General features: G+C 48.3%; 2 protein-coding genes across 14 annotated transcripts in view; one reads left to right on the forward strand and one right to left on the reverse strand.

The window, feature by feature from the left end:
* Positions 1 to 12,474, forward strand: part of DCAF8 (DDB1 and CUL4 associated factor 8) — a 47,974-nt gene extending 35,500 nt beyond the window's left edge. For all 13 annotated transcript variants that reach the window (XM_030824111.1, XM_030824114.1, XM_030824115.1 and 10 more), the window contains 7 exons: positions 2,125 to 2,197; positions 2,669 to 2,726; positions 3,239 to 3,346; positions 5,083 to 5,213; positions 8,911 to 9,030; positions 9,440 to 9,556; positions 10,491 to 12,474. In XM_030824111.1, coding sequence (XP_030679971.1) covers positions 2,125 to 2,197; positions 2,669 to 2,726; positions 3,239 to 3,346; positions 5,083 to 5,213; positions 8,911 to 9,030; positions 9,440 to 9,556; positions 10,491 to 10,607 — 724 coding nt within the window. In that variant the 3' untranslated portion in view covers positions 10,608 to 12,474. The remainder of the gene's footprint in view (positions 1 to 2,124; positions 2,198 to 2,668; positions 2,727 to 3,238; positions 3,347 to 5,082; positions 5,214 to 8,910; positions 9,031 to 9,439; positions 9,557 to 10,490) is intronic.
* Positions 12,475 to 12,820: 346 nt separating this feature from the next.
* Positions 12,821 to 22,886, reverse strand: PEA15 (proliferation and apoptosis adaptor protein 15). The gene is made up of 4 exons (XM_003258699.4): positions 22,680 to 22,886; positions 16,493 to 16,666; positions 14,937 to 15,092; positions 12,821 to 14,780 (listed from the first exon to the last, which is right to left on the reverse strand). The coding sequence occupies exons 2-4, from the start codon at positions 16,662 to 16,664 to the stop codon at positions 14,716 to 14,718; spliced, it is 393 nt and encodes a 130-aa protein (XP_003258747.1). The 5' UTR covers positions 16,665 to 16,666; positions 22,680 to 22,886; the 3' UTR covers positions 12,821 to 14,715.
* Positions 22,887 to 23,215: the final 329 nt, after the last annotated feature.

Genomic DNA, 23,215 nt, shown 5'->3' on the forward strand with positions numbered 1-23,215 from the left:
TTTTTTTTTTTTTTTGAGACGGAGTCTCACTCTGTTGCCCAGGCTGGAGTGCAATGGTGCAATCTCGGCTCACTGCAAGCTCCGCCTCCCGGGTTCACGCCATTCTCCTGCCTCAGCCTCTCCAAGTAGCTGGGACTACAGGCGCCCGCCACCATGCCCAGCTAATTTTTTGTATTTTTTTTTTAGTAGAGATGGGTTTCACCATGGTCTCGATCTCCTGACCTCGTGGTCCGCCCGCCTCGGCCTCCCAAAGTGCTGGGATTACAAGCGTGAGCCACCGCACCCAGCAGGAGAATCTTTTGAGGCCAGGAGTTTGAGACCAAACTGGGCAGATGCTGTCTCCACCAAAAAGTAAAAATATTAGCCCAGCATGGTGGTGTGTGCCTGTAGTCCCAGCTACTTGGGAGGTTGAGGCGGGAGGATCATGTGAGCTGAGGATGTCAAGGCTTAAGTCATCAGTAACCTAATGCCAAAGCAAACAAGGTACTTTTCAAGTCTTTTTCTCTACTCTTGACATTATTACTCCTTCCCTGAAACACCTTCTCTCTTTGATGTCCAGCCACTCCTCAGTATTGTTCATGGGTGTGTCTTCCTTTCTCCACCCATTAAATGCTGATGTTCTCCAGTAGCTCAGTCTTCAGCTCTCATCTTACTCTATACCAGGGAATTTTAACTTGAAGTACAATATTCTGTGAACCTCCAGAAAGTGTGCTTATGTGCATTTTTCTGGGGAGAAGGGACTAGAGTTTTCATTGTATTCCGAAAGAGGCCAGAGATTCTAAAGGGGGAAGAGAAAATCCTCTCTGTATTTTCCCTTGGAGATCTAATTCCATTACCAATGCTTTAACTACCACCTTACACATGGATATATGACTTACATCTGTGTCTGCAGACCACACTTATTCTGAACTCTAGACTTAACACCTACTTAACAAATGGATATAATTAACTGATGACTTCAGCCAGAGAAGTCTCAGTGGTGAGTTGAGGACCAAAACCAGATTAGGATGGACTGAGAAGTGAATAGGAAGTAAGGAAGTGGAAATATTGAATGTTGATTGTTCTTTTCAGTAGTGTAACTGTAAGGGGAAGGAGAAAAAAAGCAATAGTAGGAAAGGACAGTCAGCAGAAGGATTTTTAGAAAGTGGCCAGCTGGTGATGAGGAAGAGGTTGAGAAATTAGATAATCATCAAACAAGGTCCCTGGAAGGATGAAATGAAGAGCATTTTTCAAGAGATTGGCTCTGAGATTGGAGGAGACTGGGTAAGGACAGATACTGGATCTGTCTTGTTCCTCACTGTATTTCTAGCACCTAGCATAATATTTGACACATAATATGTGTGTCCTAAATATTTGAGTTTAAAGCTTGGATTAGAGAGAGGAAGGAAGGTGAAGGTGTAGTGTGTTTGATGAGAGTGAGGAAAGGAGAGGATATGGTTGGTAGTTTTTAATAATTATTGTGGGGTATGAGAGGGAGAACAGGCCAAATAAAGATTCAAGGAGGGATTACAGACCCATTGACTTACATTAAGCATGGTTTCTGCCCGTGAGTAACCTTTTTCGGTAGGTAATGTACATGTAAAAAGCTCCATACTAATGTTAGTTGTTTCAGTGAAAATTAGCAGTACATGATATAAAACTTGAGGAGGGAGATAAACCACTTCAAACTGACAGAATTGAGGATTGCCAGTTAAAATGGGAAGTATGTGGATGAAGGATTTAGGGTTTGCCTGGCCAACATGATGAAACTCTGTCTCTACTAAAAATACAAAAATTAGCCGGGTGTGGTGATGTGTGCCTGTAGTCCCAGCTACTTAGGAGGCTGAGGCAAGAGAATCGCTTGAACCCATGAGGTGGAGGTTGCAGTGGGCTGGGGACATGCCACTGCACTACAGCCTGGGTGACAGAGCAGGACCCCATCTCAAACAAACAAACAAAAGATTTAGGTTTAGAAATGGCTTGGAAAAGGGATGCCCTTTAAGGAAGAGCACAGACCAGAAGCTTGGTTTGGAAAATGTTGTTTATCTGCATCCAGCTGGTAGTTTCCTGCCACTACATCAAATTGCAGCTCTTCGAGGGATTCGTTTGTACATTTTTACATTTTCATTGCTTTTCCAACTGTAGGATTTATGACCAGAGGAAAATTGATGAGAATGAGAACAATGGAGTACTCAAGAAGTTCTGTCCTCATCACCTGGTAAGATTCATGAAGGGCCAGTTGCTCCAGGCTTCCCTGACTCAACCCCAAGGCTGCACCTGAACTTGTTGGTATGGTGGGAAGAGCTTGGACTTTCAAGTCAGTCATCTGGATTTGAATCCTGGCTTTACCACTTACCAGCTTTGTGATCTTGACAGTCACTTCACTTCTGATAGCCTCAGTTTTTTAATCGACAAAATAGAAATAAAAATAACTGCCTTGCACCTTGATGGTGAGGCCTAATGAGACAGTGTGCATAAAATGGCTAGCACATAGATGACAACCAAAAGAAAGCCCCAAGATGCTACCCCCTGAGGTGGTCATGTTTCATCAGTTGTACTCCTGTCTCTGTCTGTCTTTCTCAAATCTCTGGGAGAAGATATAGGGGAGTTTGAAGGAAAAGCTGTTTCCTGAAGATGGTATAACAAATGGGGGGGTGGGGCATCAGTCAGTATCTGCTCCTTATTGCAGGTGAACAGTGAGTCCAAAGCAAACATCACCTGTCTTGTGTACAGCCACGACGGCACAGGTACGTGAGCAGGGCCCAGCTCCTAGGCTGGCATGCCCCCTCTGTCTAGGGAGCTGCTGAGCCAGTGAGGTATGTGCCCTCCAGTGCTCACCACTGTGCTATAGCTCCAAGTAGAGCAGCTGGGGAGTAACTGCTGATGGTGAGCACATAGTGGGAGGATACAGCAGATGACCCTTGGAGATGCCAGGTACCATTTGCAGAATGCTGCAGATGATATTTGGCAGGGCCTGTCCTGAAGCCCAGGTTGCTTGCCTGAGCAGGTTCTTATGCCTTTGACTCATTCCTGAGTTAATGGGTGTGATCTTTTTGAGCATTCTGCTGCCCCTGGGTTGGCAGTGTGTTCTTAGTCTACCCTGTACAGTCGGACTTGCCTGGTGTTCCAAATAAGATGGGTGCTACACCTGGGTATTTGGAGGGGGCACTACTGGCAAGAAGCCCCACCCCAACCCCCACCTCCTGGTCCCTGCTTTTTTCAGCCTTTGCCTTCACTGCTATGTTCTTGTTCTTGGCAGAGCTCCTGGCCAGTTACAATGATGAAGACATTTACCTCTTCAACTCCTCTCACAGTGATGGGGCCCAGTATGTTAAGAGATACAAGGGCCACAGAAATAATGCCACAGGTGAGACTGTCTTCCTAGGTTTCTTTGGCCCAAGGCTGTTGGCTTTGGAGAACCACAGTGTCTTACTCAGGTTATACAAATAGAAACTACCTGCCTGTGTTGCCATGGGCACTGAGGGGTTATCCTGAATTGGGCTGGAGTTTTCATGTTTTCTCCACTATGCTAGAGGAGAAAGCGCTCAAGAGCATCTCTTGCCACTCCAATAATGTTGCTTCTAATTGGTTTGGACATAAGGAGACTAGACTAACTGTTTTTAAGATTTCAGGCAACTTCAAAATAAGCACAAATGCCTTGTTAGGGAGTCAGGGAAAGCCCTCTTTAGTCAGTGGTCCTGAATTGCTTAAAATAGGGAGTGACCTTATACTTCTAGGAGGGAGGAGTAAACGATTATTTTAGATGAGGCAGAAGAGGAGGAATGGTGGTAGTAACTAGCCCAAGATTGGCCTGTTTTGTTCCATGTCTGTGGTTCCCAAACTTTGGGGCACATTGAAATCATCTGATGTTTTTTGTTTTGTTTTGTGTTTATGAGACAGGATCTCACTCTGTTGTCCAGGCTGGAGCGCAGTGGTGCAATTGTGGCTCACTGCAGCCTTGACCTCCCAGGCACCGCAGCCCCAAGCTCCCGGGCTCAGGTGATCTTCCCACTTCAGCCTCCGGAGTAACTGGGACTACAGGTGCATACTTCTACACCTGGCTAATTTTTGTATTTTCTGTGGAGATGGGGTTCCACCATGTTGCCCAACCATGCTGGTTGGGCATAGGTTCCACCATGCTGGTCTCTAACTCCTGGGCTCAAGTGATCCGCCTGCCTTGACTTCCCAAAGTGCTGGGCATGAGCCACCAATCCCAATCCTGGTGTTCTTTTAAAAATAACAGTTTGGCCTTAACCCCATATATTCTGATTTAATAGGGATGGGCTGCAACTTGAGCACTGAGATTTTTAAAAACTACCCACGTGATTCTAATGTCCAGAAAAGTTGAGGAATCATTACTCTATTGTTACCACTCCTAACAGATACATGTCATGATTTTGTCTTGGAGATAGCAGTTAGAGATTAGTTTTATTTTTTTTTTTCCTGAGCTGGTAAGAAAAGAGGGAAAAATCTGTTCTTGGATCTCAGTTCACAGGCAGATAAAGGAAGAGTGCCAGTCTCATGGCCAATATTGTACTGACCATAGTCATTGGAACTCTTGGCTTTTACTGATTCCGGAGAGTGGAGCCCTGTTAATGGTAGCAAGCACAGATCACTTGCTTCTTGAGGCAGTTGTGGCATATACCTTCATCAGTCTCAGATCAACTGATGACCCCAGAAATATTGACAAGGTACCAATGAAGTCCACATATCAAAGATAATCCTAGGCCATAAGACAGTGCTGCCTAAGAGTAGGCAGAGCTGGGACGATTCAGGGTGGGACAGGTAAGGGATTAGAGAGGCCTATGTTTACTTGATAGGGTATAAACTTACAAGACTGAGGCGGCTGCTAAAAGACTGCAGATTCCTCTGCCCTGAGGAGCGAGCTCTTTGGGAGAATATAAATCATCTCTGGGACTGGTGTGATTCTTATAACTATCTGTTAAACATGCATAATCTCTTGATGTGTATTGAGAAAATGAAAATAATTCTTTGGCCCTCAGCTGATTTAGAGTTCGTGAATAACTAAATTCCCTTTGAGATGAATATATATAGGCCTGATGCCAACCCTCATGTGGTTTGTTCCCTCATTTATCATTTCAGTAAAAGGCGTCAATTTCTATGGCCCCAAGAGTGAGTTTGTGGTGAGCGGTAGTGACTGTGGGCACATCTTCCTCTGGGAGAAATCATCCTGCCAGATTATTCAGTTCATGGAGGGGGACAAGGGAGGCGTGGTGAGTATGGTGTGCTGAGCTGGCTGGCTCCCTAATCTCTCCAGTCATTAAGGTAGGTTTTAGCAGGGACACTGAATTCTCACTGTGACTACATGATACCATGTTTTAGAGGTCCAGCCAGCCATAAAAGACTAGTTAGCCTGGGGGTGCTGAGTTTTTGATGGAGCATTTTCTTCCTGTTCCTATCTTCTGTCCCTCTAAAGCACAGTTTATTGAGACAAGAAAGGGATCTTAGGAAGAACCTCTGTCCTGTCCTGAGTGATGTAACTTACCTCTAGGCATGCACCTTTTCCAAATGGAAAAGCATTAGTGTTCAGGGCGCACCCTCCTACACAAGGCTAAAGATTTCTCCATGTCTTTTCCCTTTAAACTAAACTAAGTAGTGATCTTGGCTGGATCTTAGATCAGCAGATAAAAGCTATAAAGAGCATTTTTTGGACAGTTGGGAAAATTAGAATATGGTTTATATATTAGATAACATGGTATTCAATATTAAATTGATTTGATTACTTAGGAGAATATTCTTGTACTTAAGAGATACATGTTGAAGTATTTAGGGGTAAAATGTCGTGCTTACATTCAAATAGATAACAAACACATATAAATGTGTACATATAAGGAGAAAGCAAATGTGGCAATTTTTTTTTAGTAGCTGAGCAGTCTGCTTGCTGTATAACCCATGATCATATCATAGTCTGCCTGTCCTTTGAGTTCTGCAGCCCTCTGTGGAGTTTGGGCAAAAAGGAAGAGTGAGAATCGAGTTAGGGAATGAAGAGCGATCAGCTCTTAAGATGTATCTGGTTAACCTTATCTTTTTTTTTTTTTTTTTTTTTTTTTTGAGACCTAGAATTAAGAAAGAGTTCAATTGTTCAATTGCTTTCTGTTAAAAGGTTTTTGGACCACAGGAGATGGGGAAAAGACAGTTTGGAAGACTAAATTATACTGATTGCCCAGAATAGTCTGGTTACCCAAGGCCTCTAAGGAATGACTGAGACAGCTTAGTCTCTCTTCCTTTTTATTCCTTCTTAGCTGTGGGGAACTTCAAAGAGCCTAGCCATCTCTTGATGAGGTTTTTTCAGAGAGTGGTTTTAGAATTTAGAATGGTTCCTTGCAATCAGGATCCCATTCCTTATGTTTTTCTTGCCCTGGTAAAAGGGTATTTCAAATTTTCTTCTGGTTTCCTCTAAATTTTGGGGACCTGGGACCTGCATAGATCTAGGGTTTTTATGGTTTGAATACAAATGGAGAGGAGTCTAGAAGTTCAATGTGTGTCTCACTCTTCCCTGCTTCATTTCCAACCCTTCCATAGGTCCCCTGTGTCATCTGCAGTGAACAAACCCAAAACACTTGAGTCTTAATGGGAATTATGCAATAGGCGTTTAGAGAAAGGAAGTCAGAAGGGGCCAGTGAATTTTTTCTTGACATAAGCTATTGCCTTGCATTCTGTTCCAGAGAGATGCAGGGCTGAATGCCCTCTCCCAGGCCAGCATTTGTCCATTCTCCAAAAGCATTCTGCAGGCCAGTTTGCTTTTAGCTCAGCCAATGCCAGGGTTTGATGAGTAACCCATTTGCCCAGGTGAGGAAGGCATCTACTTGGGATGGGTGGGCCCCAGGCCTAAGTTTTAGTGGTCCTAAGAGTAAATGAGTAGAATAAGAGATATAGAGGCTACCCCTGAAGCAAATTTCCTTATATATTCTTGTCTCTGTGTAAGCTGAATGATCGATGTGGTCTTTTACTTGGCTCCCTCTGTTCTGTTTTTTGGTCCTAATTTTCCAGCAGTGGGGGTCACCAGGCACTAGTTTCAATGTAGTAGACTCAGCAGTTCTATATCATGCAAATTGTAAACATAGAGTAGAATTTAATTGTAACGTAGAATGTTAGAACCAAAGATCTTAGAAGTTATTTTCTACCTTGCCCAGATCTCCTGACTCTGATTTGAGGATCTTTTCTTTGTTCCCATTCAGCTTCACAGGGACAAGGGTGGGGGGTGGTATCAGAGGACAGCCCCTTAGTCTCCCAAGAGCACTTTGATGCTTGATCCCATTCTCTACGTTCCCCCAGCCCAGTCATCTAAGGCCAGAGCTCTTTTCTCTGCTCAGGCATTATTGACAGGATAAGTCCTGGCATTCAGACAGGTCTGGTGAAGTGACCAGGTACTCTGGCCCAGAAGTTCTCTGTCGGCTCCCCCCGCAGGCTCCAATTCAGGTACTGTATGTTATTCTCTTGTTCCTCTTGCCACTGGCTTTTTCCTTAGTCTTAAGTTCCAAGGAATTGTTCCCCTGTGCTTTTTTATTTTGCTGACTTATTCAAGCAGAGCTAGCTCAGAGTACAGGTCTGTAACAAGGGCTTATTAGGAGATAGATGAAAAAGTTCAGGTTTGTGTGTGTAAGTTGTCCATTACTATAGATAGATACTATTCCAGGCATTGGAGTTTAACTGCACTGCCTAAAAGAGCCCAAAGATAAACTTCACAATAGGCTGATATGTGGAATGGGAGGAGGAGACAAAGAACAGGGTTTCTGTTTTATTCATAAGCTCAGTCTTAGCTTCAGTCTTTTCTGAGCATTTGTTTATTTGTAAGATGGAAGTCAAAGTAAGTGGGAAGTCTGTAGGTCAGCTCTATTTTCCATGCCTGCCCTTGACTTCTCCTCAGCTGTTCTCTGCCTGTGCAGGTGAGGCAGGGGAGGCAGTTGGTCCAGAGAGAACTAAAAGAAGTTGTTCTCTTGGACTATAGGGCCAGCTGCAAGGCAGGGTGCCTTTCCTATGTGTTCCTCTTTTCACTGAAAGACTCAAAATGCTTTAGCAGCTAAATCTGAAACTAACTCTTCTGGATGGGGTAGGAACTTCCCTGCCCTTCCCTTAGGGAAGCTCATGTTCCAAGTCAGACAGCAGGGGGCATGGGTGCCTTTCGGACAGAAGGAAGCTGCCTAAGCTAGAAGGCCTGCCTGTTGTAGTTTATTTCTTTTGCCTTGTTCAGTGAATTTACCCAGAGGGTGGCTGAGATTGAGGCTATGGGAGCCCCAAGAAGCTGCTTTATTTTAATGTGCTGCCTTATAGCTGAGCCTGTTGTGCTCAGGGCAGGTAGTAGGATGTTCCCTCTGAGATGTGCAAGGTTCTCTCAAGCAGACATGAGCCTTCATCACTCCCACCACTCCCTGCAACTCAGCCTCTTCTTCTCAGCCTGTGCCTTCCTCCAGTTCTAGTAAACAGTGCCAAATGAATATAGTTGTTCTCCGACTCTTCTCTGGGGGTTCATTGGCAGCTGCTGCTTTCTTCATTTTTTAAAATTTATTTGCCACTTGGTGAAAGCCACTGAGATGGTTTTTTCCAGCCTTGGGCAAGTTGGAGCTTTGGAATCTGGAGTGAATGAGGTCATCTGGATTTCATTGTCTTCTTATGAAGCCAGCAGTAAGCTTGAGCAGTCCACTCACCCACCCCTAGGGCCATATCTGGGGATGAGGCCACCCCTGACCTATACATAGGAAATGATTGATGTGCCTGGTCTTATACCCAGTCTGTGTCTGGTTTCTCTACCCCCAGTGCCCTTTGGCTTAGGCTCAGGATGGGTGGGCCTCCCTTCCCCAGCAGCTGCCTCAGCCCTGATCAAGGGCAATTATTTGGCTCAAGGTGAGTAGTGGTTTTTAAACCCTACTCCCACACACGGCTGAGTCTGTGTTTTCCTTTCTTCCTGACCAGGTAAACTGTCTTGAGCCCCACCCTCACCTGCCTGTGCTGGCAACCAGTGGCCTAGACCATGATGTGAAGATCTGGGCACCCACAGCTGAAGCCTCCACTGAGCTGATAGGGTTAAAAGATGTAAGTGGCTGACTGCAGAAGTTATCTTCTTTCTGCTTATCCACGTACTGTTGATTCTTATTGTCATAGGGAGGAATAACTTGCTGCCCAGTTCTTTAAAGGCACTGCTCTAACACCCTCCCCCACATTCCTGTAATTTCCTCTGTAGGAGTAGTCCTGCTCCAGGGGGCAGCTGTGAAGTGGCACTAATTTGTAATAGGATGGGGATAAGGAGCATCTCTAAGAATTATTCTGTATTAAAGCCTGCCACCTTTGCAGCAGCTGAACCTAGGGCATCGTTTCCTAATCTAATGTAGCTCCACTTCAACTTAAGGGAAACTTTTATTGGGATAGGAGATCAGCCTTCTTGATCAGGTCCCGGGTTCCTCTTCATTGCTGCCCCCCTCTTCCCAACCTTTTTGGGTTCCAGGTGATTAAGAAGAACAAGCGGGAGCGGGATGAAGATAGCTTGCACCATACTGACCTGTTTGATAGTCACATGCTGTGGTTCCTTATGCATCACCTGAGACAGAGACGCCATCACCGGGTAAGCTGGGGTTGGAAATGAGTTCCCAAGGGAGTGACCCTTTTAAGAGAGCTAAAAAGTTCCAGAGTAGTGACTTTAAGGAGTAATCAGGTGATCTTGGTTGGATTTCCTATCCATTGTCCTCTATCCCCATCAGATCCCTGATATAGCCTTGGAAGAGACATCAGCAGAAAAGGGTGGTATCTACTTTTGTCCATTGCCGTCCATGTGTAATGCTATCTTCATAAAGACAAAGGCTGGAGGGTGGAGGAGGGAATTGAGAAGAAATAACAAGTCTCAGTGTGACCCTTCTATTTTTCCTCTTACGCCAAAAGAGGCCTAGTTCAGGGGTTGGCAAACTGGCACTTGGCCTGCTGCTGGTTTTTGTAAAGTTTCATTGGCTTGCAGCCACACCCATTCTGTGTATTGTCTGTGGCTGCCTTCACGCTACAATGAGTTGAATGGTTGCAATAAAGACCATATAGACCACAAGTCTAAAGTATTTACTATCTAGCCCTTTAAGAAAAATTCTGCGGCCGGGCGCGGTGGCTCACGCTTGTAATCCCAGCACTTTGGGAGGCCAAGGCGGGCGGATCACAAGGTCAGGAGATCGAGACCACAGTGAAACCCCGTCTCTACTAAAAATACAAAAAAAATTAGCCGGGCGTGGTGGCGGGCGCCTGTAGTCCCAGCTACTTGGAGAGGCTGAGGCAGGAGAATGGCATGACCCCGGGAGGCAGAGCTTGCAGTGAGCCAGATTGCGCCGCTGCACTCCAGCCTGGGTGCCTGGGTGACAGAGCGAGACTCCATCTCAAAAAAAAAAAAAAAAAAAAAAAAGAAAAAAAGAAAAATTCTGCTGATCTCTGGCCTAAAGCATCTAAATTCTAGCTAAGACCTAACAGGCTTGTCCTTGTTCCATCCAGGGAAGTTACTAACAAGCCTTTCCCATCCACAGCGCTGGCGAGAACCTGGGGTTGGGGCCACAGACGCGGACTCTGATGAGTCTCCCAGCTCCTCAGACACATCGGACGAGGAGGAGGGCCCTGACCGGGTGCAGTGCATGCCATCTTGAGGCCTCATACCTAGGTGGGGCAGGCTGGGGCTGCCAACCTGATCCTGCCTGGGCAACCCTTTCCTGTCCCAGGCCCTACATTCAGCAGAAACGCACTTTGGACTTTTTGCTTTAGATAAAAGAAAGACATCCCAGGAGAAGGACAAACCTCAGAGGAGTGAACCAACAAAGAGTACCTAGGAATGGGAGTTGAGCCCTGGAATGGGGCTCCATGGAGAGGTGCATAGGACTCAGCAGAAATGGCCTCTCCCCAAAGCCTCTTTTTGAGAGGAGAGGGAAGCCTATTTTGTTAACTGGTTTGGGATAGGGAATGGGGTTTCTTTTTCTTTAATCTCCCTTGTTTCTTGGGCTGGGGGATGTGGGGAGAACAACTGGCTATTCAGTACCAAGGGGCCAGAGTGGAGGGTAGGAGTGCCACTCTCTCTTTGGTTTAGGTTTTTGACCTTTTCTTCCTTTGTTTTTTGAAAGTATATGACAGTTGGTTTTTCCCCCCTCAGCAACCCCATCCCAGAATCCTATTTTCCTGGGAAGTCCTTAAAGCCCCTAACCATCCCACACTCTTCACTTTCCTTTCCACCTTATTCATTCTCTGTACTTATCACAGTGTTTTGCACTTGATTACATATCCTTCACTCTCTTTTCTTCATCCCATCACCCCCTAAATAGGTCAGGTGAGGGAGGTTGGGAAGAGGTGGGAGGAGGGGCAGAAGTGAAGGAAGAATAGGAAGGATATTACCTCTTCTGTTATTTTTTTAAAAAATATTGTTTGGTGGCAGCAATCTCCCTGTCCCTATCACTGTTAGAGGCCTAATTTTATATCTATAAATATATTAAAAAGCAAGTCAAACTTGGATGTATCAAGGTAAAATTATTGTCAAAGTTTAAATACCTATATATTCTCTATGAATGCAATAAAGGGACTTAAAGAGTGAACAAGAGTAATGGTGTGGAGGTGACACCTGGGGTCAGTTTACCTCTATGTATGGTCACTAGAGATTGGGACTTACCCTTTAGGTTTTAGGAGGCTCAAGAATGGAAGGATCCTCATTTCTGCCCTTCCTGGTTCCCTGCTTTGGTGTAGGGGTTGGGAAAAACAGGAAATCCTCCCAGCTCTTTGCCTCAGATCTCCTACCTCTCCTTAAGTCTTGTAGCGGGTTCCAAGGATGGCTCTTCTAACCAGAGGCTGGCCTGTCTTTAAAACTTAACTACTTTAGGGTGGTGCCACCACTGCAGACTATTGTGGTACTTTGTGACAGAAGACATGTACACACACACATACATACTCACTCTCTCACTGTCTCTCTTACCTTTAGCTGCTTGATCTTTAAGCCATCCAACTTCATGCCAGTTCCCTTCTTTATAGAAGAGTGAAGGGAAAGACTTCCTGGGTTTGACTTAAACCTTCTCCACCTCTTGACATGTTAGGATTGAGGAATAAGTCATTAATCTAAGGACTGATTACAGTGGCTGGAGCTTGGGCACTTGTCTTATCACTGGTCACTGAGTCTGAAAGTGCCAGCTGAATTCTTGCCCTTAAGTGCTTTTGCTGCTATTTTTTTTGCGCCCAGTTTCCACAAGATCCAATCAAGAATTCTGTATCCTGGGACAGTCAGATTCTACTAAATCAGGCCAGGAAGGAGGGGAAAAGAGTGAGAGAATGGTATTTCCAGATACTTCTTCCTCCTGCCCCTTTTCCCAGCAGCTCTCAGACGACATGTTGGCTGCTGTACTTACTCCCTGAGGTAGGGAATGTGTGGTGATCGAGTGGTCTGTGTTCCTATTGCTGGTGGGGTGATAGGGTGGGCTAAAAACCATGCACTCTGGAATTTGTTGTATTTTCTCCCAGTAAAGCTTTTCTTCTCCTGACTGCTGCTCTGTGTGGTATGTGGTCCATTTATTCACAATGGATGGTTTTTACTCCTGCTAATGTAGGTACCTAGCCTTCCCGTCTCATTCTGCACATGATACAGTGTTAGAAAGTCCATTTTGGGATACCCGTATTTCCAGTCCTTGCGCTCCAATTGGAGACTGTTGGAAGTAGGATACACTCCATTTAGCTCAGTGATACTTAGGAGATTGGGTGGGGTGAGGGTATACACTTGGGGTATTTTCCCAGCCCTTGTTCTGGGGCATAAATATTGTTGCCCCTCCCTTCCCAGTGATTCAAAGGCTGCAAAATCCTGGTCACTCACAGAAATTTTAAAATCAGTTAGTTGCAATACAATCAATCACCTTTATTCCGGGTTAGAACAAGGCCGTGCACACTGCAGACAGAAGAGCACAAGATAGGGGCAATCTCACAGCAATATAAGGAGTGGGTGGGCAGATTAGTCTTTTTAGATTATTTTGCCTTACAGAGAAACTACTAGACTCTGCTGAAAAGAACCCTGTCTCTCTTCTCCCATTCCTTCCATAAGAAAGGCTCCTTATTCTCTCTCTCACTCTAATGTAACATATCCCAAATGGAAGGACAGTTCATGCTCATTCCCCCGACCCAATTCTACAAGTATCTCTCTCTTCTTAAGGGAGAAGCCAGACAGGGAAAGGGAGACTTGGGAAGGTCCTTTAAGGCAAAACTGTGGAGTCCTAGAGGTGTGTGTGTTAAGGCAGGTGTCTGCAGCAGTGGCCAGAGGGGCAGGGCACACTAGGCTGGGCTAGGAGTTAAGAGTACTGTCTAACCAGTCTGGCTTCTTCCTTCTTCCAGCAGCCAGCCCTCCCCTCCCATTAAAGTTTTACTCCCACATCCTAAAAGCTCCTAACTTGAACTTTCTCTAAATAGTCTCTGAGATTGCATGTGAATTTAATGTTTTTTGAAAAAGCTTTCTTTTTTGTTTGGACTATGTAGCAATTTGATTCTGCCACTCCCTTCACTGTGGCATTCCCCTCCCACCCCCGCTCTGGCCTAGACAATAAGTTAATGCTAGACACCACAAAAAAGGGCAGACATGGCAGTGCAGTTTTAATATACATATATGTAGAATATATATGTACACACAGTTAGCACGGTCAGGGTGGGGAAGGGGCATCTTGGGGTAGGCAGGAGGCTGGGGTCACTCACTGTACTGTAGTGATGTGGCTAGGAGGTGTTCACAAGCCCAGGGGGCTAGGATATCTAGTAAAGAAGGGTTTCCTAAGTCCCTTCCTGAATTGAATTGGGCTGGGGATCGGTGCAAAGGAAAACACTGTAGTTAACTTCTCTTCTTTCTGGCTTGGGATGTTCTTCACCAAGGAGAGAGGGAAGGTTGCCTATAATAACCAAGTTGGGACCCTATAGATGGTGGGATCAGGATTCGTGTTAAAACCTAAGGGTCTCATTCTTCAACCTCCCTAGGTTTAGAGTGCAACAGTCTGAGTAGGAACAACTGAGTGGAAGAGGGGGCTCCCCTCTCTCTGCCCTCATCCCCATCTCAGGCTCAGTGGTACATGTTCCCAGCACAGTCTCTCCAGAGTACAGGTGGGTGGGGGCATCTAATGCTGGCTGCTCCATGGGGTTTGATCTTAGGGACCAGGAAAGGATCCCTGGCTCATACCTATGCTAGGCCCAAGAGAGGCAAAAAGGGACCTGCTGGTACTCAGGAAACAGCTAGTCCAGCACAGGAGTACAAACATGGAACTCTGGCTTTTCTTTGCCCCTTCCAGGTGGGGGTTGAGTGGTCTCTTTGCCTTCCCTCCCCACTGCTTTTCCCTGGATCCACCTACCTCTCCCATACCTTACCCCTATTGTCAGCTCCTCAATGTAGGAAAATGCAGGTCCTTTCTGCTTCCACACTTTAAAGATATGGGGGGAGAGTGGAGGAAAGGGAAGTAGGAGGAATGTGCTGATTTCTATTTGCATAGAAATAGCCCCCACCTCCTCCTAAAGTGGAGAAACTCAGCCCCCTCCTCTAGCCCCTGACCCCCATCCCCTTAGGAAGAGGAACTAGATGAGCTAGACATATAGACAAACAGCCAGAGCGTGCGCACACGCACACACACGCGCACAGTAAGGGGGTTAGGACCAGGTTAGTAAGTGGGTAGATGGTGGGTTGCCCTTGCCCCCTCCCCTGGAGGATGGGGGAAGGGAGTGGTCTGATGAAGGTCCAACCTTCCTCCTCTTCCTCCCCCTTGCTCAGGCCTTCTTCGGTGGGGGAGCCAATTTGATGATCTCTTCCTCAGAGGGCTGCCGGATAATGTCTGGGGGCAAAAAGGGATGTGTCCAGAGACAGCAGTGTGAGAGATGCCAGGCAGGCCCATTGGGCATCTGCCTCCACTCTCCCAAAACTCAAGTACTCCAAGGATAGTCAACGGGATGAGGCAGAGGTGCTACTAGTTAAAGGAGTGGCCGCTTACCTTTGTACTTCTTGGCACTGGGGATACGGGTTAGCTTGGTGTCCAGCTCATCCTCCTCAGAGATCTTCAGCACACGGGTTCTGTAGTCAACCACCATAGTGAGTAGGTCAGGACGGCGGGAGATCTCAAAGATGTGCTCAATGTAGGAGAGGTTGTCTGGAGGAAGGCAGGAGATAGGGTCAGAGCTAGGCTGTAGAGGTCAGCTTCCCCTACTCCACCAGACTAGTGACCTGGAACCAAAGCTGAGTTGCTGACATTGGTTATGGGAGGGCACAACACTGGAGGAAGAGGGGCTACTAATCCAGGAGAAGAAAGCTAAGGCACCCAAACAATACAGAGGACTGTTCGCAGGAAGGGCAGATGGTCAGTGAAGTTTCTAGATTGTGGTTAGAATGAGGGGTTTAGCTTAGATACTAGCTCCCATATGTTGTGGGGAGGGGACAAAAGAAAAATCAACTTGACTTCCAGATACCCCACCCCCACCCCCATCCTTTTCCACTTTCCATCCAAGTAAGTATCAGAATTTGCTGACAGCACATGTAGGACCAGCAGGGTGGAATCTCTAGGCAACCCAGGAGATATGCTGGGCCTGGTGAGAAAGGTTATTCTAAATGAGAGAAGGTATGGACACCACCAGAAGGATGATGTCCATGGCTTGGCCAATTCCAGGAGAATATAGATGCCCTTAGACCTTCTTCCTTGGCTCCTCCCCTCTGACTGTTGCCATGGTCTAACTGTAACACATCCTCCTTTATGCTTTCTCCCTGCCAGCCACACAGCAGTCAGAATAGTATATCTGAAGGGCCCTGAGTTCACTCACCTCACCTATCCAATACCTAGGCTCTCTACAACACAGTCTTACCTTACCTTCCCAGCCATTTCTAAACACCCTACATCCTAGTCAAGCCAAGCAGGACTGCTTGCATTTCCAAACACACTAGATACTCTGTGACAGTGTTCCTCTGCCTGGCCTTCCCTCCTTTGGATTTTGCCTCAGAAATCCCACTCACCTTTCAGGGCCATCTTAAACACCAATTCTTCCCCAAAGCCTCCAGCTGTGTGGGATTACTCTAATCCATAGATCCCACTCCCCAAGCAGTAGTCTCTCAAAGCGGATAAGAAAATGATAGAACTTGTAGTTTTAAATTTTACCAGTTTTTAAAAAGTGCTTAACAAAGCACTTTTATTTTTTTAAAATTATTACTATTTACCAGATTAGATTACACTTCGAGTTCTCCCCTCATTCAGGTATTCTTCCATTTTTATTGTCTAGAATTCTTCCCAATTTTTGCCACTTAAAATTTTACTATTTTTAGATTGTTTTTATGTTCTGTTGTATATGTGATAATAGCACAGGAGTATCTGAATAACGTTTTTTACTGATGAGGGGCACAATGAAAAATGTCTAAGGCCCCCATACTCTTAGAGCACCTTTCTTCTGCCTTGCTAGAGAGGGGTACACATTGTGGACGTAAAAGCTTTGAGCTCATCTCTATTTGCTGAATGAACTGAGCCTGAATGACTGATGACAGGACCCCTGTGCTCCCCTCCCCCACCTTTGTCCAGCTTGTTGTGGCTCTCCAGGAAGCTAAACCAGGCACTGCCAGTAGTGATCTCCTCACTCTTTTCGCTGGGGATGTCTTCCTTGCAGGCCGACTTGAGCTGTTCTAGATCTTCAAGGGTGATGTTGTTGGTCAGGTCTTGCAGGAGGGTCCCGTACTCAGCCATGACTGGGGTTGGGAGGTGACAAAGGGACAGGAGTTGAGCTTAAGGTATGGAGTCTAGTTTACTCACTGGTACTACCCTTCTACTCCCCACTCTGCCCTACCAGGCATGTGCCTGGAACATGGAGGCTGGAGGTGGCTAGGGCTGGAGGGAGAAAAGGAAGACCTAGGGGAGGTGGTCAGGGTAGACGGGAAGATAGGAGCCAGGCTGGAGCCTAGAGTGACAAGTCATACCTCCTTCCCCCCACCATCTTTTTCTTCTGTTTTCCCCCTCTAACAGTAACCCTGGCAACAGTTCCCCTGACTGAGGAGGCGGTTACCATAGCAACCTGCTCCCGACTTTCTCACCCGCTCTCTCCAAGTCCCCCCGCCCCCCCCAGAATCGCCCCACCCACTTCCAACCCCTCCCCATGTCAGGGAAAAAAAACTCCAAAACAACCAGGGCGAGGCTTGCTGTGGCAGTGAGAAGCTGAGAAGGAGCTGGAGGGTTTGGTAGGAGCTCATGTGTTCTAGCTTCCCCATTCTGCCTCAGAGGCAAAGGGGTCCCTCACTTCAACTCCCCACCACCCCACTAATGACTCATTTTGGATGGATGCCTAGTTGCTTGGTCTGATGGTTCCTTGGCCCTTCCATGCTAGCCTTGTATTCAGTCATTAGGGTTTGAGGTGGGGGAGGCAATGGACCACCCCCACCTTTGTGGAGCCCATTTTCTCCCTTGATGGTTACCAGGCCCCCACTCAGCTCTCTCTCCTACCCTTTGTGCTGTGCCCGCAGCCCCCGTGCCCAAGAATACCAAGCGACTGGCTCTGGCCCCCTGCCCAGTTCCCAGGCTGGCTGGGTGGTGGGGGGAGGGGACTTTAGATGCGGCTTTGGGAGAATGGCAAAAGGGGACTGCCCTCCCTTCTCGTATCAATATCCTACTGGCACTACCTTCAGCATGGTCTGATGAGATCAGCAAGGCCAGATCTCACCTAGGCCTTCACCCCATCCCTCTTTCGTGATCCTTAGGTGAGAAGTAGAGAACATTCAAGGCCTTCCTTCCACTAAGATAGGAACTGTGGCTAAGACAGAAGAAAGAAGGTCAGACGTTTGAATGAACTTTCTGGATTTGATAAAATGTGACACTAGTGGTGAGCTCAAAAATGGAACTTATTTCCACAATGAGTATCTATTTCCTTTTAGTCAGAAAAGTAAAGCATGTTTTAAAAAGTAAATTGTATCATAAACACTCTGTATGCGACTAGACCAAGGAGTGGGCAAGCAGCAAGATGACCTTGTCCCTGACTGAGGCTGCTCACAAATCACCCCAGCATTAGGCTGGGAATGTGGCAGATCAAAGGGGCTTGGTTGACACACATTTTCCTTCCTTCTCGCTCTACTGCGGGGGAACTGAGATTGGCATGGTGGTCACAAAATAAGAGATGCAGACCCAGAAGTCCCCATTCCCAGCCCCCTACTTGGACCAGAATAAACAAGCCTCCCTTGGTGGCAGGCACCGTGACACAGGCAGACAATGAGCCAGACAGCAGGGCTACCATGACCCCCGCAAGAAACAGGCAGTCATAGGCACGCTCAGTTGCACACCCAGGTGCAACCAGACAGAAGGGCCCAGCAGTGGCCCTGCCAGGCCGGGCCAGGAACAATGCTCTCTGACTGTCAGCACCAGGAACTGTCTCTGCCTTGAAATCTAGGTCACAGCAGCAAGCTCTGGAGCCCAACCCCCCTCACTTCACTGATAATCCAAGGACAGAAGGAGGGGGATACGGGGTGAGGGGGATGATGGGGAGGGGACTAGAGATGGAGATAAGAATGGGTGGGGGGGCATGAGTACAACTGTAAGGGAAAGCGCAGCAGGAGACAAGAAGACCCTGTCCCAATGAAGGAAACTCTGGGGCCAAGCCTTCATCTGGAAAAGGGGGCAGGATTGGGGGTTATACTTGCCTGCTTTCATATGGAAGGAGAGTTTGTAAATATTACAGATCCTGCGGGAGGAAAGAGTGCATCTGTGTGTGTGTGTGTGTGTGTGTGTGTGTGTGTCGGGAGGAGTTCAGATTTAGGGCTTTGAATCTAAAACAGATCTACAGAGGAGGTAGGCGGGAAGAGATTAATGTGTGTAACACACTCACCCACAAAGACTTGGGGGCAGTGGGTAGGAGCTTTCTAAGAGAGTGAAAGATACAAGGAGGCCCCTAAGAGAGATGGGGGTAGGAATGTTAAAGTGGCAGAGGAGAAATGTGTGTGTGCTCGGATCTTATGGATGCTAATCCCCAGGTTGTGGACACAGCTCTGGAGGAGGCAGTGGCTGGGTATTTGTGGGTGTGTTTGGATGTTCTGGTAATGGAGGTGTATTTGCCAGCACTGGATATATGGCTGTGGGTGCACTGGCTGTGAGTATCTGTCGTGTGTGTGTTTGTATGTGTCTAAACCAGCCAAGAGCATGTGTAAGAAGGCATATAACCACAGGCTCACATCCAGAGGGGTGAGGGGAGCCTACAGAATGGAGGAAGAGAGCGGGAGTTGGGAGACAGAAAAGAGACTAAGGCTGCAAATGAGGCATGGGGGGCGAGGGGGAGGAGAGCATACAGTCCACAACTATAGAAGGCTGTAGCCTCAGCTCATCTGTTACTATAGCAACCTCAGTTCTGGGTGCCCCCACGCCCCAGTCGTTAGGACGACACCACTAGATGGCAGGGGTGTGGGGAATGGTGAGTAAGAAGGGACAGAAAGGATAGGAATAAGGCCCCCTGAGGGTACAATGAAAGGCAGCCCCGTTGCCTCCCTTCTTGGAGAGATCCATTTGCCTAGGCCTTAGTATGGCAGAAGCAGCAAAGGGAGTGTTGTTTAGGGGAACTGCTCTCAATTCTCACTGATCAACTGTTGTACCTGGGCTGGTCTGGCCTGGCCATGGTGGGGCTTGGCAGAGCTTGTTTCCTTCATCCTCCATGTCACTCTCCTCACCAGAGATTCAGATTTCCTTAGGGCCCGTGGAGAAATCTGCTGTCTGGGCCCTGAAAAATCCTCCTGATTGCTGGAGCAGTGCAGAGAGCTGCTCAGGGATCACCAGGCAGTCTGGGCGGAGGCCATTCTTGGGACAGGATACCAGGGCAGGAATCAGGAACCGGAGCCCCGGCTGCCAGGAAATCAGTCCTCTTCCCTCCCAGCTTTCTGTGCTAGGCTCACCGCTTCCTCACACCTTCCTTCCTTCCTGCCTCCCTCTCCTTCCAAACTGGCCCTGGACACAGCTCTGACAAAGGTCAAACCAACTGAGGATGCTGGGGAAGAGGGGCAGGAGGTAAGGACCATTATATACTGACCTTGTAGGTGGGACAGGTGGGAGCTCCATGGGCACTGGGGTAAGAAGAGCCAGGCCCTGGGAGTGCTTTGAGAAGCCTGGCAATTGGGATAACCACCTGTGGAGGTGGCAGCACCAAAAGAATTTCTGTGCATTTTGACATTAAGTCGTGGTAGATTATCCCTTCTCTCTAACGTTTGGTTCCAAATCCTCTGTAAATTCGAGAAGGAAGCCTGAAGATTAAGAGTTGCTGCCCATCCCTCTTCCACATCTGTTGCAGCTGCCTAAGCCTGAGGGGAGGGGCCATCCCACACAGCTGCAAGGACCTAGAGGTCCCTGTATTGGGCAGGAGGGGACTCTCAGGCACTCAAGTCTGTCAGTCTTCTGCCTGAAGTTGGAAGTAATCACGGAGAGGCAGAGGGGTTGGAAGGGAGAGAGTAGGGTTCCAGCTTTCCTATTTTAAATTATATCTGGGCCCCAAATTCAAGCAGTCCTGTAGTTTATTTCCTTTAATACCATTCTCAATTGATTTCTTCTTTAAGCTTTTTATCCAGCTTTGCAGGGGAGGAGGGGGTTGTCTTTATTCCTGTAACAAGGAAATTGAGGGTTCTGAGGCTCCAGGGTCAGCCTGGAAGTGACGAGAGGCAGGACATCTGGGCCCCAAAATGTTCACTTCAGTCCAAGAAGCAAAATGGATTATCTTTGGGCGTGGGGACAAGGATTAGCCTTCAGCCCTTGGTCTAGAGAAGAGCCAGACCCAAGATGGGGCATTAGGAGATAGCTGGCACTGGATCAGGCAGAGCAGAGGAGGGCCGGCTGACGGCGAGGAGGGGAATGGGGCCTAGGACTCTCCCCAGCCCATCTCTGTCTCCACTCTTCTGGTGTGGCACTGCCTGCTTCTATTTCCGTCTCTCTCCATCTCTCACTCTTTTGTCATCCATTTCCTTTCTACTTCATCTTTCAGTCTCTCTTTTCCTCCTTTCTATAGGCTTTCACCCCTTCTAGCATTTCCTACTCACCTATCCAACTTAGTGGTAGCCATGAATACTTAGGACTCCTGAGATCTGTGCTTCAGTGTCCCCATCTGAATACGCAGAGCTGCAATTAGGAAGGGGTGAGCATCCCCGCTACAAAAGACAGAGTAAGTTTGGTGGGAGTGGCTTGGAGATTCAGTGGTTGGCTGCCTACCAGCTGGTGAAGATATCCATCATGACATTGTGCGTGAGGATCTGTGTGACAGAGTGAGGTGCTCTGTGATTCTGTGACCCTCTTCATGCATGATAATACATCCACACATGATGGGCACGGAATTGAGGAAGTAGGCAACCAGGGAAGCCTGCAGCCTAGGGCATCACTGGCAATTTCCCCAATGGAGTATTTAACCACAAAGGGAAGAGCAATTAAAGCTAATCGCTCTGACAGCCTGGGGCCCAGACACACATACCGCTTTCCCTAACTCCCAGTGGTCTCCCCCAACCTTCATCCTCCCTAATTTGTTTAGTGCACTCTCAAACACTCTTCACACTTCTCTGACCATCTCTTTCTCTCACTTCCTCCCTCTCCCTTGTTCCCTGACTATCTCTGGACCTCTCTGGAGATGTCTGTCTGCTTCTCACACACATTCCTCTCATTCTCTCTCTGACTTGGGTTCCATTCTTGGCTGACTCATACCCATTCTTTTTCCTCTCCGTTTCTTCCACCCCCTCCTCCTCCATCCCTTGGCCACTCTTACCCAGAAACTAGCCACTCCCAGCACCCTAAGCCCTAACTGGACCCAGGAAGAGAGGCCACCAGAAGCCCCTACCCTCATTAGTCTGCAAAATCCTGTCTCCTTGTTTTAGAGGAATGAGACCAAGATTTTCTCCCATCTTTCCCCAGTTTTAAAGAGGAACAATCTGAAGCCATGGGGCTGGGAAAAGCTGCCAGAAAATCAGGATGGATTTGGGGACAGTGGCCCTTTCTGTCCACTCAGCTGTCCTGTCGGACTGATGACTTGGAGCCCGCAGTTCAGAAGACTCCTCATGGGATGCCCCACCCCACAGAGTGGGGGTGTGGTGGGCGGCCGGATGCGTAGTGCAGGGACGTTTGTGATTTGGAGTGTGCTAGACTATGTGTATAAGTCACATGGGTGTGTGTCACTGTGTGTGCTGGCGTGCCTTATAGGTGTGCGTGTTTCCCTGTCAGTTTTGACACGGATTATATGAAATTAATAAGGGTTTTTACGTTACATACATCACTTCTCTACACCCCCAGCTCCTTCCCTCTGGACAAGCTTTCCGCCAAGCCCACCTCTTCCCCAGGTGCAGTGGGCTGGGGGTGAGGGCACATGGTACCAGCCGCCCGCGGAACCGAGACAGGGCTGGGCCGGGAGACCGCCAGCGGAGGCGAGTCCGAAGCCTGAGCAGGGAGGGAGGGGCGGGCACTGGCCTGGCCGAGCCGGCTGGGCGGGAAGCAGGCTGCATCCTAATCCACAGGCCCCGGTCCGACTCCCAAACTGCCGTTCAGCGTAGAATGGGCTGGCCGGAGCCACGCCGCCTCCAGCACACGCTCGGCGCTCGGGACGCACCGACCGAGGGACGGACCTCGTGGGGCCTGACACAAAGTGGACTCGTCCGGGGTCCCCACACTCCCCGTCTGGCCCCCGGTGTCCCAGATCGCTGCCCCTCCAAGCCTAGACCCCCAAATCTGCCCCTTCCCCGCGACAAGTCTCCTCTCCGCCCCTCTCACCGCCTCTGGAGCTGAGCGCTCAGGGCGCGGGCACTCCTGAGTCCCCGGTTCCTAAGCAGCGTCCGGAACCTCCTCCTCGGCTCCCGCCGCCGCCGCCGCCGCCGCTTCTGCCGCCGCCGCCGCCTCTTCCGCCCGCGGAGCCGGAGCCCGAGCCCAGCGCCGCTCACTCCACCCGGCTGGCCGGTGATGTCAGAGCCGGGGAGGGGCGGGGGGCGGGGAATGGCGGGAGGAGGGGGAGGGATGGAAAGGCAGGAGGGGGCGGGGGACCGAGGGGCTGGGGTTCTGGAAGACTCCTAGGGTGGGGGACAGAATTGGGCCGAGGGCTGGAGCGGAGACGGTCTCTTCCCCCTGAACTGCGAAACAATTCTCATATTTAATTCTTACCCAGTAGGGCACCCTCCTCGCCTTTTGACCTTTGGATGACCACGGGGCCTAGGACCCCTGGGAGGCACAGAGTAGGTTTGGTTTAGGGGTTTGAAAAGCCTTTGGAGGCTGGATTCTCTTAGCTGCTGGCTTTAATATTTGTAAAAACTTCT

The sequence above is a fragment of the Nomascus leucogenys genome, chromosome 12 (genome assembly GCF_006542625.1).
Source record: "Nomascus leucogenys isolate Asia chromosome 12, Asia_NLE_v1, whole genome shotgun sequence".
Classification (NCBI taxonomy): Eukaryota; Metazoa; Chordata; class Mammalia; order Primates; family Hylobatidae; genus Nomascus; species Nomascus leucogenys.